Here is a 14,024-nt window from a genome sequence, read left to right on the forward strand (position 1 = left end):
AAAGATTAAGTCAGAGATTCATACCTTTATACTTTGTAAGTATAGAATTATCTTACAGAATATTGATTATAGAAATTCACAAGAAGAGTGGAGAATGCTATGAACAGGTATTCAAGGATACCTTCTTAAATAGCCACAAAAAAAGAGGAGCATTAATAAATTTTAATGAAATGTACTTTATTGAGGTTAAAACTGCAAAGGTAAATGATTTTAAAGAGAGCTACATTATACAGACATAAAAAAGCCACAACCACATGCACAGTGACTTCACAAAATTTGAATTAACTAGCTAGTAGTTTGCAGCAACTATTAGAATGTCAATTTCCTTCCCATAAAGTTCTCCTACCAGGGCTTCCCTGGTGGCGCAGTGGTTGAGAGTCCGCCTGCCGATGCAGGGGACACGGGTTCGTGCCCCGGTCTGGGAGGATCCCACATGCTGCAGAGCGGCTGGGCCCATGAGCCAGGGCCACTGGGCCTCCGCGTCCGGAGCCTGTGTTCTGCAACGGGAGAGGCCATGACAGTGAGAGGCCCGCGTACCACAAAAATTAAAAAAAAAAAAAAAAAAAAAAAAAGTTCTCCTACCAATCAGTCTGCTTTGTAGTTTCTAATTCATCACATTGACTGTCAGCAGTGGAAAAGAGATTGTGGATATCAGCTATCATCCCACTTACTAAATGCTGTGTCGGAAAAAAAGAGCTCTTTCTGAGATATTAGCTCTGAGCCCTTCTGTGGCAGCTATCAGTACTTTCCAGTGTTCTGGAAATTGGTACCAGCAGATCTGAGGTCAGAGCTCAGGTGGATTAAGGAGATGCATGTGGGTATGGTACTTGAATCACAAGATGTTACTTTTGTCAAGTGCAGAACATCCCAATCTAAGAATTTTAAATACTAATAATTTTTCCTAGGTTCTTTCCCTGTCTGTGTTTACCAGAGAATTTTGCTTCTGTTATCCTAAAACAGTGGTTCTTAACCTTTTTTGGGGTCCGTTATCCTTTTGAAAATCTGATGAAAGCTTTGGACTTTTCTTGTCTGTAATTTTACATACAGTTTCAGAAGGTTAACAGGAACTACTGGTCAGAACCTATGCCCTAGTTTCAGTACCTTTATCTCCCTTCTCACTGCAGTTAACTTCATTTTGAATTTATGTTGGCGATTCCTCACTTCTTTCCATTTAAATTAACTTTGTTAGTCCTGGTTTCTCCTTTCTGCCCATCTGTGGCGTCTGACTTACCTTAAAAACAAGAGAGATCTAGAAAAAATGATACAGATGAACTTATTTGCAAAGCAGAAATAGAGACACAGAGGTAGAGAACAGACATATCAGGGCAGGGGGATTGGGATGAATTGGGATATTGGGATTGACATATATGTACTACTATGTATAAAATAGATAACTAATGAGAACCTACTGTAGCTCAGGGAACTCTACTCAGTGCTCTGTGGTGACCTAAATGGGAAGGAAATCCAGAAAAGAGGGGATATATGTATACGTATAGCTGATTCACTTTGCTGTACAGCAGAAACTAACACAACATTGTAAAGCAACTATACTCCAATAAAAATTTAAAAAGCAAAAACAAGGGAATAAGAGATTAATGTTGTAAGGGTCTAGAATTGTGTATTCAGGACACTCAGTAGGTTTTTTCCCCCACCTTAGATTCTTTTTTTTTTTTTCCTCAACCTTTTTTAATTTTTAAAAATCAGTGTTTTAGCAGGGGATAATTTGTAATTTATATGAACTCCAAACATGATTTCTGGGATTTGTTTGTTTGTTTTTGCCTAAGTTTGTTGTTGGTTTGTTTTACTTTTGAGTAGAATTAACCTGGACTCTTAAACAACTGATTGATGATGAACCTCACACTTCTAAAGATTTTCTGGTAGATTCTAGACTAGGTGCTTTGGTTAATTCATTAATGATTTCTGTTCTTTTCCTGTAAGGCACAATATTGTTCTTTCTATAGAGTTATTAACTTAGTAGCTATAGAGCAGCATTTTTTTTAGTTATTCTCAGATATAAGCAAGATGCTTTGGAAAATGGAGTGTTACATGAGCAAATATTGCTTTTATGGCGACCTCTTTGCGATTCACAATGCTTAGTGGCATATTAAAGGTTCTGCGGATTCCTGCAGTAAAATATGTGCTTATTTTTTTTTTTTTTTTGCGGTACGGGGGCCTCTCACTGTTGTGGCCTCTCCCGTTGTGGAGCACAGGCTCCGGATGCGCAGGCTCAGCGGCCATGGCTCACGGGCCCAGCCGCTCCACGGCATGTGGGATCTTCCCAGACTGGGCCCCGAACCCGTGTCCCCTGCATCGGCAGGCGGACTCTCCACCACTGCGCCACCAGGGAAGCCCCTATGTGCTTATTAATTCACTGTTTTCTAAACTTTTTAAACCTTGAACCCCTTTTTCCCAAACTTTAATGTCCCAGGAAGCTAGTCATTACTCTAGGAGATACAGTTTGGGGAAGTGCAGTGCTAGACAGCTATTTAACTTTGTGTTTTTAAACTGTTCGTATTGTCTGTTTCCTAGTTTTACAGTTCTTTAATAGAGTAGAAGTACATGAAAGTTCTGTCCAGTAAGGTGTTTTAAGGGTGGATCACTTCCAGCTATGCTGTCCTTAATGTATGATTCTAATCTGCTTGAAGATAATACATTCTAGATTAGTAAAATAAGATAGTTTATTTTCTGCTTTTCTTACTAAAAATATTTCTCAAGGGTACTTTAGCCACTTGGTCTAGGTAAGGTTAGTTGGGTTCATTCTGTAGTTTAATTTTATAGATTAATGTTTTCTTATATCTGTCATGACTTGAGCATACATTTAATATAAAGCCATTGGAATCTGAGGTGGGGCATGAATCATTTAAATTCAACAAGCATTAGTAAAATTTTTCTTTAGGTTTTCACTAAGCAATGACAGACTGTAATTCATTACTAAGCACTCATTGAAAATTCCTGGACAGGATCCAAATAATCTTGATTTTTTTTTCCCCCTCTTTCTAATCTCATTTTAGCCGCATTGGGTGTTCAGCAGCCATCACTCCTTGGAGCATCTCCTACCATTTACACACAGCAAACTGCATTGGCAGCAGCAGGCCTTACTACACAAACCCCAGCAAACTATCAGTTAACTCAAACTGCAGCATTGCAGCAACAAGCCGCAGCTGCAGCAGCAGCATTGCAACAGGTGAATCTTTAATAGGTTTTTATATGTGACATGCAGAACTTTCAAATCTGAGTAGCTAGGGTAGGTACCTTCACATTTTAAAGAATGAATAGTTGTGGGGTTCTATTCTTATTGTTTTATTCTGGTGATAAAAATTCTTTATGCCCAGGACATACAGAGAGGTGTGGTTGCATAGTCAAAATTCTTAAGTTCTTGTATCTTAATTATTTGAGTAAAATTCCATTCTTGATGAATCCCAAAGTATAAGTAATCATTTTTGTTTATTTTAGATGAAGTGTAGATGTTCCAGAAAATTCCTTTTTAGTTTAATTCTGGTTGTGTATTTGAATGTGTATATATATATATATATATATGTATGTATATGGCTTTTTGAGAATGACTAAAACTAATGTCTATATTTTTCTTAAAAAAATCTTTTTCTCCAGCAATATTCACAACCTCAGCAAGCCTTGTATAGTGTGCAACAACAGGTTAGTTTATATTTTCCATGTTAAAAACTGATTTTTAAAAAGTCATTTGTTCCAACTAAATTTTTGTAGATTTTATTTCCCATCAGTAGCCTTAATGTGTGATTTGAATTCTTTTGGGGTGGAGGGAATGTGGTAGGTAAAACGGAATGTCTCCAAGGGAGAGGAAGACAGCAGAGAGGTCCTAAAGACTCAAATCCTCATCTAGTAGCCAGTCCTTGTCACATGTTTCTAAGAAAGCATGCAGAAGATAATTTGGAAAGAATCACTCTATTAATGAGTCTTTGGCCCAGTACTCTTATTTGAAACCTCTAGCCCTACTGTGCTGTACTGGACCACATGTGAAAATGAAAAGCTCCTTTTTCCCATTTGAAGCTAAACTGTAGACAGACCTTTGGCTTTCAGCCTGTATTTATTTAAAACAATGGAACCCTGCCTTTTTTTCCCCTAATGAAATTGTGTATTGAAACCTAATATATAAAGTATAAAAATAGTGTTGAAAATGGGAGGAAGCCTCCCCTTGTAGTTCTCACCCCTATTCCCAAGGCACATTTGAACAGTTTGAAAACTCCTTACTTAGACTAAAAGTTTCTTTGGCTCCTTTTCCCTAAGCTTATACTCTAATCATATTCTTCCAGGGTTATTATATCTGGGATGGTAGAAAGAGGTAACAAAGTGAACCCAAGGAGAAGCATATCAAGCAAAGAAGAGTTTGACTTGCTCAAATCTAGATAGGTTCTAGTCTAAGCGCCCATTCTAGGTTTTCCAGGGTTAAGAGGTAGTCTTTGTCCCTTCTCAGTGCCATTAAGGAAGCTTCAGGAAAGTATAGCAGTCAGGAGAGGAAAAGGGGATACAAGAGACAAGGACCAAAAACTTGGATCCAGAGACACTATGGAGAAACAAGAGGCTTCTCAATCCATTAACGCTTGTCCCTAGATCCATGCCCCAATTTCATCCTTGCCTTTTGGGTTTCAGAAGCATTTCATTTGCCCTGAAAATTATAGTATCCCACTAATAATTGCTTTAAACTTCTAAAAAATTGATAAGAAATTGGGGTCCAAGTTGGCCATCGTGTTTTCAAATACCCTTAGGCTTATTTTAGTACTGTTAGGAAATACATTATTAAAGCCTGTGTTTTATTTTGAACCACGTGAAAATGGCAATACTCAAATGTTCTTGCCCTAAAAAAATGCCATTATTCATCCATTCTTAACTTACGGAAAAATAGAAATTTGATAGATTTAACCTTTAATACATGTCGACCTAGGTAAACTGAGTGTTTTGAATTAGAATGTCATATAGATTGTTTTCTCCTAGCTTATTTTTAAGTCTGGCAAGGATTTATTACGAAGCTTATTAGTCATAGTGAATAAAAAGTCATGAACAGAAGAACTGTGATCTTCAGATTCTGCCATTGGGCTTAAAACACTAGTTAGAAGCTAATAAGCATTAAGGATGTCCCAAGGGAAATCTTACCTAAGTCCAAATCTTACCCTGACCAGGATATCCACAAACACAGAAATGATGCCCATGTTCTCCTCAGACTGCTTACCTGGGCAATAGGAAAAAAGACCTTTTCCTCAAGCTATTAAGCATCATCAGGAGATTCCTGCTCTTCTAGCTGTAACCATGGGACACTAGTGCATGATAGACAGCTCCAAGCCGGGCAGCTTGACAAGAATGCTGAAGGATCACAGGGAGCAAGCAGGGATAAGTATTTCTTTGGAGATCCTCCTGATGGTTAATACAGACACAGTCCTGAGGCTTCAGAAAGTTTACTTCTGTTCCAGAGTTTTAAAATTTCCTCCTCCCCACCAATTCCTTTTGCTTTCTGGTAATGTTATACTTTGCTATTGCCAGAGAAACTATATATGTTAGAGTGTATGGTCCTTTATGGTCCCCATACCTTTGGCAAGTCTGACTGTAAGGACTGCTTCTCATTTTAGGGAGATATATATGAATTGGACAGCCAGTAATATTTTTGATACAGGTAGCTTACGGATGATATTGAATCATTTCTGTAGCATGGTAATTAATATGGGGCAGAAGTAGAAATTTACCCCACTAGGGACTTGTGGGGGTTTTTAGTGTGTGTTATTCCTCTGAAATAACAGAAAAAAATTTTCTTTATCGTTATTGAATGAGTTAGTTATATTTAAGGTCTACAGTTGTTAAAAATAGTTGTAGGAAACCTTATACCTAATGACCTCTGTTACTTTTCACATATTCCTTAATCAGAAATAAAGTACTTATTTAATAGGAATTTTTCCTTTTGTAAAACATCTGTGAAACAGCAGTTCTGATTGATTCTTTTATCTTTCCTGTTTTTGTTTGTTTTTCCTGTTTTTAGTTGCAGCAACCTCAGCAGACCCTGTTAACCCAGGTTAGTTTGGCATTACTTTATTTCTTATGAATATCTGAATGAAAAGTACCAAAGTTTTATTCCTATTCTAGGTTTTCTTTCAGGGTTTTTTTTTTTTTTTTTTTTTTAATATTTGTTTATTTATTTATTTATCTGTCTGTGCCGGGTCTTAATTGCAGCATGCCACATGCGGTATCTTCATTTTGACATGAGGGATCTTTAGTTGTGACATGCAGTCTCTTAGTTGTGGCATATGGGATCTAGTTTCCTGACCAGGGACTGAACCCTGGGCCCCCTGCATTGGGAGTACAGAGACTTTTTTTTTTTTTTTTAATAAATTTATTTATTTATTTTTGTCTGTGTTGGATCTTCGTTTCTGTGCAAGGGCTTTCTCTAGTTGCAGCGAGTGGGGGCCACTCTTCATCACAGTGCACGGGCCTCTCTTGTTGTGGAGCACAGGCTCCAGACGCGCAGGCTCAGTAGTTGTGGCTCACGGGTCCAGTTGCTCCGCGGCATATGGGATCTCCCCAGACCAGGGCTCGAACCCATGTCCCCTGCACTGGCAGGCAGATTCTCAACCACTGCACCACCAGGGAAGCCCAAGGGAGTGCAGAGTCTTAACCACTAGACCACCAGGGAAGTCCCTCTTTCAGGGTTTAAAGATGAATATTTGTTGGATTCACATAATAGTTTTAGCAATATAATGTTAAAGATGGAAAACATGTTTTTGTTTTTTCTTTTATGCTGTTGATTGCTGTTCCTGCTGTGATCTAGTTTGAATAAATATGAGGTCTTATTTTAAATTTAATACTGATTTTGGCTTTTACATTTTCTTTGTAGCTAATATTTTTAAGAATTTTTTTGTACATGTTATACCTTTTTTAGTTTGACCTTAGGAGGTGAGTTATTGTGTTGCATTATCAGCTTGATTTTTCAGCAACATTAAAAAGTTTGTCAACTTTCGATATGTAATGAATGCTACTTTAGGCTTTGTGGACCACTTACAGTCTATGTTGCTTTTTTTTTCTTCTTTTTATACAATTCTTTAAAAGTGTAAAAACTGGGAATTCCCCGGTAGTCCAGTGGTTAGGACTCTGTGCTTTCACTGCCAAGGGCCTGGGTTCGATCCCTGGTCGGGGGACTAAGATCCCGCAAGCCACACGCCACAACCTAAAAAGAAAAAAAAAAGTGTAAAAACGACCCTTGGCTTGTAAGTTTGTGTAAAGATCATAAGCTGTGGGTTGGATTTGGCCCGTGGGTTGTGGTTCACTGACCCCTGGTGTATGCAACTGTTAAAAAGAAAGCAGAACTTCTAATAATAACTGGAGACAGTGATTGCCCCATGGATAGGGAACTAGGTAGCTAAGGAACAAGAATAGGTGAAAAACTTTTTTACTGTATAACCTTTTGTACCTTTATAGTCTTGAAACTGTTAGTTACTTTTAAAAAATAAAGTATACTTCAATTGAGAAATAAACCTCACTTTGTATTTATTAAAGAACTAAAATTGGGACTTCGCTGGTGGTCCAGCGGTTAAGACTCCATGCTTCCACTGCAAGGAGTGTGAGTTTGATCCCTGGTCAGGGAGCTAAGGTCCCACGTGCTGCACAACCAAAGAAAAAAAAAGAACTAAAATTGATGAACACCTACGTCCTATTTTCAATGTCCAATAGTAGGATTTTCAGACTGAGTAGAAAAGCTGTAAAAGTTAGCCTTTTCTTAGAATAACACTTCCCAAAGTGTGCCCATAAAGCATTAGTGTCTTGTCTTACGATGTTAAAGAAACTTTGTGAGAAAATTTTGTGGCTATAGTTTAAGAAATGCTGAGTTCCTTTAATATATATAGGACTTAGCTTTTTTTTTTTTTTTTTTTTAATTGTAGAACTTAGAGACTTGCTTTATTGGGCAGGTGTAAAACAAATTATGGAATTCGTTTGAGTTTAAGAATCAGATAATTGTTCCTTTCTTTTTAATGGTTTTATTTCTGTTTACATACAGAAGTTTTAATCAGTAATATGTTGTTATTCATGTTTGATTGTGTTAGAAAAGACCAATGAAAGTGTTAACCTTTCCTCCCAGTTTGAGATATAATTGACATATAACATTGTATTAGTATAAGGTGTACATTTAATTTAATAATACATATATATTGTGAGATGATTTCCACAGTCAGTTTAGTTAACGTGCATCACCTCACGTAAGTGAATTTCTTTTTTCTTCTGATGAGAACTTTCAAGATCTACTCTCTTAGCAAGTTTCAAATGTAGGATACATATTGTTAACCATAATCACCATCCTGGGTTCGTGCCCCAGTCCGGGAAGATCCCACATGCCGCGGAGCGGCTGGGCCCGTGAGCCATGGCCGCTGAGCCTGCGCATACAGAGCCTGTGCTCTGCAACGGGAGGGGCCACAACAGTGAGAGGCCTGCGTACAGCAAAAAAAAAAAAAAAAAAAAAAAAATCACCGTCCTGTACATTACATCCCCACTGGAACTTTGTACTTTTCAACCACCTTCACCCATTTCCCCCACCAAACCCCCTCCTCTGGCAGCCACCAATCTGTTTTCTGTTTTTATGAATTCTTTGGTTTTTTTAGGATCCACATATAAGTGAGATCATATATATATTTTTCTTTCTCTGACTTATTTCACTTATCTAGGACTTTCCTGAGTCTCTGTTATGCCATTATGGATTTTGAATTTCTAAGAGGGGGCTAGAGTGTTTTTTTAACTCATTGCACTGTGGTGACTTATTTTTTCCTGAAACGTCCTGTGGAAACTTTCATCTGAGGGAACTTAATCATGAAATCGATAAAAATAACGTAATTTTTCAGACTTGATTTTCATCTTCAAGGTGTACGTATGTATTTTCTAACTTCAAATTGTTTTTAGCGTTTTGAGCTATTTTTAAGTAGTCAGTTTTAAGTTCTAGACTGCTTCATATCATTACCTTAATTTGGTGTTGATTTTGTTTTATAGCCGGCTGTCGGACTGCCTACAAGCCTTAGCTTGTCAACTCCTCAACCAGCAGCTCAGATAACTGTATCATATCCAACACCAAGGTCCAGTCAGCAACAGACACAACCTCAGAAACAGCGTGTTTTTACAGGGGTGGTTACAAAACTACACGATACATTTGGATTTGTGGATGAAGATGTATTCTTTCAGCTTAGGTAAACTTCATTAGGTGTTGACAAATGCCTTCTTGTATTTAGCATTAAGTATCTTGATAAGACACCTACTTAACTATGGCATGGAATTATGGTTTAGCTCTAATTTTCTGCTTTAATCGTTTAACCTGTACCTGTGACTTTTTTTTTTTAATTAATTAATTTATTTAGGCTGCATTGGGTCTTCGTTGCTGCACACGGGCTTTCTCTAGTTGTGGCGAGAGGGGGGCTACACTTCGTTATGATGCGCGGGCTTCTTATTGCGGTGGCTTGATGTGGAGCACAGGCTCTAGGCACACGGGCTCAGTAGTTGTGGCTTGCGGGCTCTAGAGCGCAGGCTCAGTAGCTGTGGCGCACGGGCTTAGTTGCTCTGCGGCATGTGGGATCTTCCCGGACCAGGGCTCGAACCCATGTCCCCTGCACTGGCAGGCGGATTCTTAACCACTGTGCCACCAGGGAAGTCCCATGTGACTTTTTTTTTTTTTTTTTTTTTTTTTTTTGCTGTACGCGGGCCTCTCACTGCTGTGGCCTCTCCCGCTGCGGAGCACAGGCTCCGGACACACAGGCTCCGCGGCCATGGCTCGCGGGCCCAGCCGCTGCGCGGCATGTGGGATCCTCCGGGATAGGGGCACGAACCCGCGTCCCCTGCATCGGCAGGCGGACTCCCAACCACTGCGCCACCAGGGAAGCCCCCATGTGACATTTTTTGATGGAGAATGTGACTGAAGATATCTTTTTATTATTGAACAAAGTAGTCATCATGAATTCTTTATAAATTGTTTTGTAGGAGTGAGTTTACGTTTCTAGCTATTCATGAGCAGACTTACAGTGAGATTAAAAATTGAAGGGGCTTCCCTGGTGGCGCAGTGGTTGAGAGTCTGCCTGCCGATGCAGGGGACACGGGTTTGTGCCCCGGTCCAGGAAGATCCCACATGCCACGGAGTGGCTGGGCCCGTGAGCCATGGCCGCTGAGCCTGCATGTCCGGAGCCTGTGCTCCGCAACAGGAAAGGCCACAACAGTGAGAGGCCCACGTACCGCAAAAAAAAAAAAAAAAAAATTGAAATAGTCACATGCCTTTTAAAATTTAATCTTCTGTTTGACATATCTAATGACATGTATGTAAAATGTTTTAGTTGAAAAAACAATAGGATTCAATGACTTGGGCTTCACTGGTGGCGCAGCGGTTGAGAATCCACCTGCCAATGCAGGGGACACGGGTTCAAGCCCTGGTCCGGGAAGATCCCACCTGCCACGGAGCAACTAAGCCCATGTGCCACAACTACTGAGCCTGTGCTCTACAGCCCGTGATCCACAACTACTGAGCCCACGTGCCACAGCTACTGAAGCCTGCGCACCTAGAGCCTGTGCTCTGCAATAAGAGAAGCCACGACAATGAGAAGCCCGTGCACAGCAACGAAGAGTAACCCCCTCTCACCACAACTAGAGAAAGCCCGCGTGCAGCAATGAAAACGCAGCGCAACCAAAAATAAAATAAATAAATAAATACATTTATTTTAAAAGAGTAAATGACTGATTAATGGATTTGAAATAGTATTTTGTTAGTGTTGTGGTGGTTGCAGGAAATATATATTTCCTTAGTTATTTCAAATGTATTTCTTTTTTTTGTTTTTTTTGTTTGTTTGTTTTTTGCTGTACGTGGGCCTCTCACTGTTGTGGCCTCTCCCGTTGTGGAGCACATGCCCCAGATGCGCAGGCTCAGTGGCCATGGCCCACGGGCCCAGCTGTTCCCCGGCATGTGGGATCTTCCTGGACCGGGGCACAAACCCGTGTCCCCTGCATTGGCAGGCGGACTCTCAACCACTGTGCCACCAGGGAAGCCCCTCAAATGTATTTCTAATTAGCTTCCTTAGAAATACTTTGGGAAATTAAGTTTAATTACTATATAAGATTTTTCTGTACAAGTGGGTCTCCTGTTTTCCATCTTTTCTGCATTTGTCTCACCTTTCCAAAGCCCAAGGCAAATCTTACTCTTGGGTTATAAAAGAAAGTGCTTTAGAGGGAGGGACACAGTATTAGGAGGATAGAGGGTAGAAAATTATTTCTTAAACTGGAAACTGTTTATAAAGCAAGGGTTGAAACATGATCAGTTCTAAAAATAAGTCTAGGAGGTATGTCTACTTTTTGAAAGAGCTTTTTAGCTTTTCCCTGGTCTGATTCCGTCCTGCGTGACTGTTCTTTCGAACGGTAGTCTTTTATCTCCGTCCACTTTCTCTCCCACCGAAGTGCGTGCCACCAACCCATGGAAGATTCGATGGACATGGACATGAGCTCCCTGAGGCCTCAGAACTATCTTTTCGGTTGTGAACTAAAGGCCGACAAAGATTATCACTCTAAGGTAGATAATGATGAAAATGAGCACCAGTTATCTTTAAGAACGGTCAGTTTAGGGGCTGGCGCAAAGGATGAATTGCACATTGTCGAAGCAGAGGCGATGAATTATGAAGGCAGTCCAATCAAAGTAACACTGGCAACTTTGAAAATGTCTGTGCAGCCAGCGGTTTCCCTTGGGGGCTTTGAAATAACACCACCTGTGGTCTTACGGTTGAAGTGTGGTTCAGGGCCTGTGCATATTAGTGGACAGCACTTAGTAGCTGTGGAGGAAGATGCAGAGTCAGAAGATGAAGAGGAGGAGGACGTGAAACTCCTAAGTATATCTGGAAAGCGTTCTGCCCCTGGAAGTGGTAGGAAGGTTCCACAGAAAAAAGTAAAACTTGCTGCTGATGGAGATGAAGATGATGATGATGATGATGACTTTGATGATGAGGAAGCTGAAGAAAAAGCTCCAGTAAAGAAATCTGTACGAGATACTCCAGCCAAAAATGCACAAAAATCAAACCAGAATGGAAAAGACTCAAAACCATCAACACCAAGATCAAAAGGTCAAGAATCCTTCAAAAAACTGGAAAAAGCTCCTAAAACACCAAAAGGACCTAGCTCTGTAGAAGACATTAAAGCAAAAATGCAAGCAAGTATAGAAAAAGGTGGTTCCCTTCCCAAAGTGGCAGCCAAATTCATCAATTATGTGAAGAATTGTTTCCGGATGACTGACCAGGAGGCTATTCAAGATCTCTGGCAGTGGAGGAAGTCTCTTTAAGAAAATAGTTTAAACAGTTTGTTAAAATTTTCCGTCTTATTTCATTTCTGTAACAGTTGATATCTGGCTGTCCTTTTTATAATGCAGAGTGAGAACTTTCCCTACCGTGTCTGTTAAATGTTGTCCAGGTTCCATTGCCAAGAATGTGTTGTCCAAAATGCCTGTTTAATTTTTAAAGATGGAATTCCACCCTTTGCTTGGTTTTAAGTATGTATGGAATGTTATGATAGGACATAGTAGTAGTGGTGGTCGGACAAATGGAAATGGTGGGGAGACAAAAATATACATGTGAAATAAACTCAGTATTTTAATACAGTAAAAAAAATAAAAATAAAAATAAAAGAGCTTTTTAGTCTTCCATTTCTGGTATAGTTTACTTTAAAATGCTAAATATATAAATCGTTTTTGGAGGAATCTCTTCTAATTCTGTTTGTATTTAACTTAATTTTTTTTTAGTGCTGTCAAAGGGAAAACCCCCCAAGTGGGTGACAGAGTATTGGTTGAAGCTACGTATAATCCCAATATGCCTTTTAAATGGAATGCACAAAGAATTCAAACACTACCAAATCAGGTATATAAAATAGGTATTATGAAAACTTGGTGGTTGGGTCTTCCAGTTTACAAAGATTTTTCTTAAAATTTTTTTTTCTTTATTTTTGTTAAGAATCAGTCACAAACCCAACCTTTACTGAAGACTCCTCCTGCAGTACTTCAGCCAATTGCACCACAGACGACATTCGGTGTTCAGGCTCAGCCCCAGCCCCAGTCACTGCTGCAGGCACAGATTTCAGCAGCCTCTATTACGCCACTATTGCAGACGCAGCCCCAGCCTTTATTACAGCAGCCACAGCAGAAAGGTATTACATGCAATGTATCTTTTCCTTTTAGGGTTCAGACTAACACACAACTGTTTGGTTATTGAAATAATGAGAGTATGCTATTAATTACAAAAAAGGCAGGAACTTCCAGAATACTTGAAAGGAAACTTAAATATCTTGTGTTAAGCACTTCTACTTGTATAGCGATTTGGAAGTGTTTTATTTTATTTCTCTTGAGACATACTCTTCGTGAACTTAAATATCGAAACTAATAATCCCCTGTCCCCCTATTGGCATCTTATCATTTATAGAAGAAAATGTTTTGAGCCTTATTTCTTAATGAACATAACATTTTATATACATGTAGAGTCTGGTGGCAGCACTTTACTCATTGAACCATAGTGCATCAAATAAATGAGCTGTGTTTTATTTTTTTCTTTTCTTTTTTTTTAAATAAATTTATTTATGGCTGCATTGGGTCTTCGTTGCTGCCCATGAGATTTCTCTAGTTGCAGAGAGCGGGGGCTACTCTTTGTTGCGGTGCGCGAGCTTCTCTTCGTGGTGGCTTCTCTTTGTTGCGGAGCACGGGCTCTAGGCGCATGGGCTTCAGTAGTTGGGGCTCGCGGGCTCTAGAGTGCAGGCTCAGTAGTTGTGGCGCACGGGCTTAGTTGCTCCACGGCATGTGGGATCTTCCCGGACCAGGGCTCAAACCTGTGTCCCCTGCATTGGCAGGCAGATTCTCAACCACTGCACCACCAGGGAAGCCCCCAAATGTCTTTTAAAAAGGTTGTTTTTTGTTTCCTAAACGAAAAGGTAGTCAAGTTTCATGTGTTGTATCTGGTTATGTTTCTTTAGTCTTTTTTATTCCTAAATAGTTTCCCACTTTTTGTTTCTTCGTTTATAACATT

The 14,024-nt window shown here is 39.6% G+C and overlaps 2 protein-coding genes across 6 annotated transcripts in view; both read left to right on the plus strand.

The window, feature by feature from the left end:
* CCAR1 (cell division cycle and apoptosis regulator 1) overlaps positions 1 to 14,024 on the plus strand; it is a 53,356-nt gene that overhangs the window by 10,141 nt on the left and 29,191 nt on the right. For all 5 annotated transcript variants that reach the window (XM_082630546.1, XM_082630543.1, XM_082630544.1 and 2 more), the window contains exons 3-8: positions 3,012 to 3,184; positions 3,610 to 3,654; positions 6,002 to 6,034; positions 8,992 to 9,185; positions 12,755 to 12,869; positions 12,963 to 13,155. In XM_082630546.1, the coding sequence (XP_082486672.1) occupies positions 3,012 to 3,184; positions 3,610 to 3,654; positions 6,002 to 6,034; positions 8,992 to 9,185; positions 12,755 to 12,869; positions 12,963 to 13,155 (753 nt within the window). The remainder of the gene's footprint in view (positions 1 to 3,011; positions 3,185 to 3,609; positions 3,655 to 6,001; positions 6,035 to 8,991; positions 9,186 to 12,754; positions 12,870 to 12,962; positions 13,156 to 14,024) is intronic.
* LOC309797193 (nucleophosmin-like) lies at positions 11,330 to 12,553 on the plus strand. Its single transcript, XM_082610699.1, has one exon. It carries the CDS (start codon positions 11,444 to 11,446, stop codon positions 12,296 to 12,298), a length of 855 nt encoding a protein of 284 aa, XP_082466825.1. The 5' UTR covers positions 11,330 to 11,443; the 3' UTR covers positions 12,299 to 12,553.

Source organism: Mesoplodon mirus (genome assembly GCF_964341445.2).
Source record: "Mesoplodon mirus genome assembly, chromosome: 2".
Lineage (NCBI taxonomy): Eukaryota > Metazoa > Chordata > Mammalia > Artiodactyla > Ziphiidae > Mesoplodon > Mesoplodon mirus.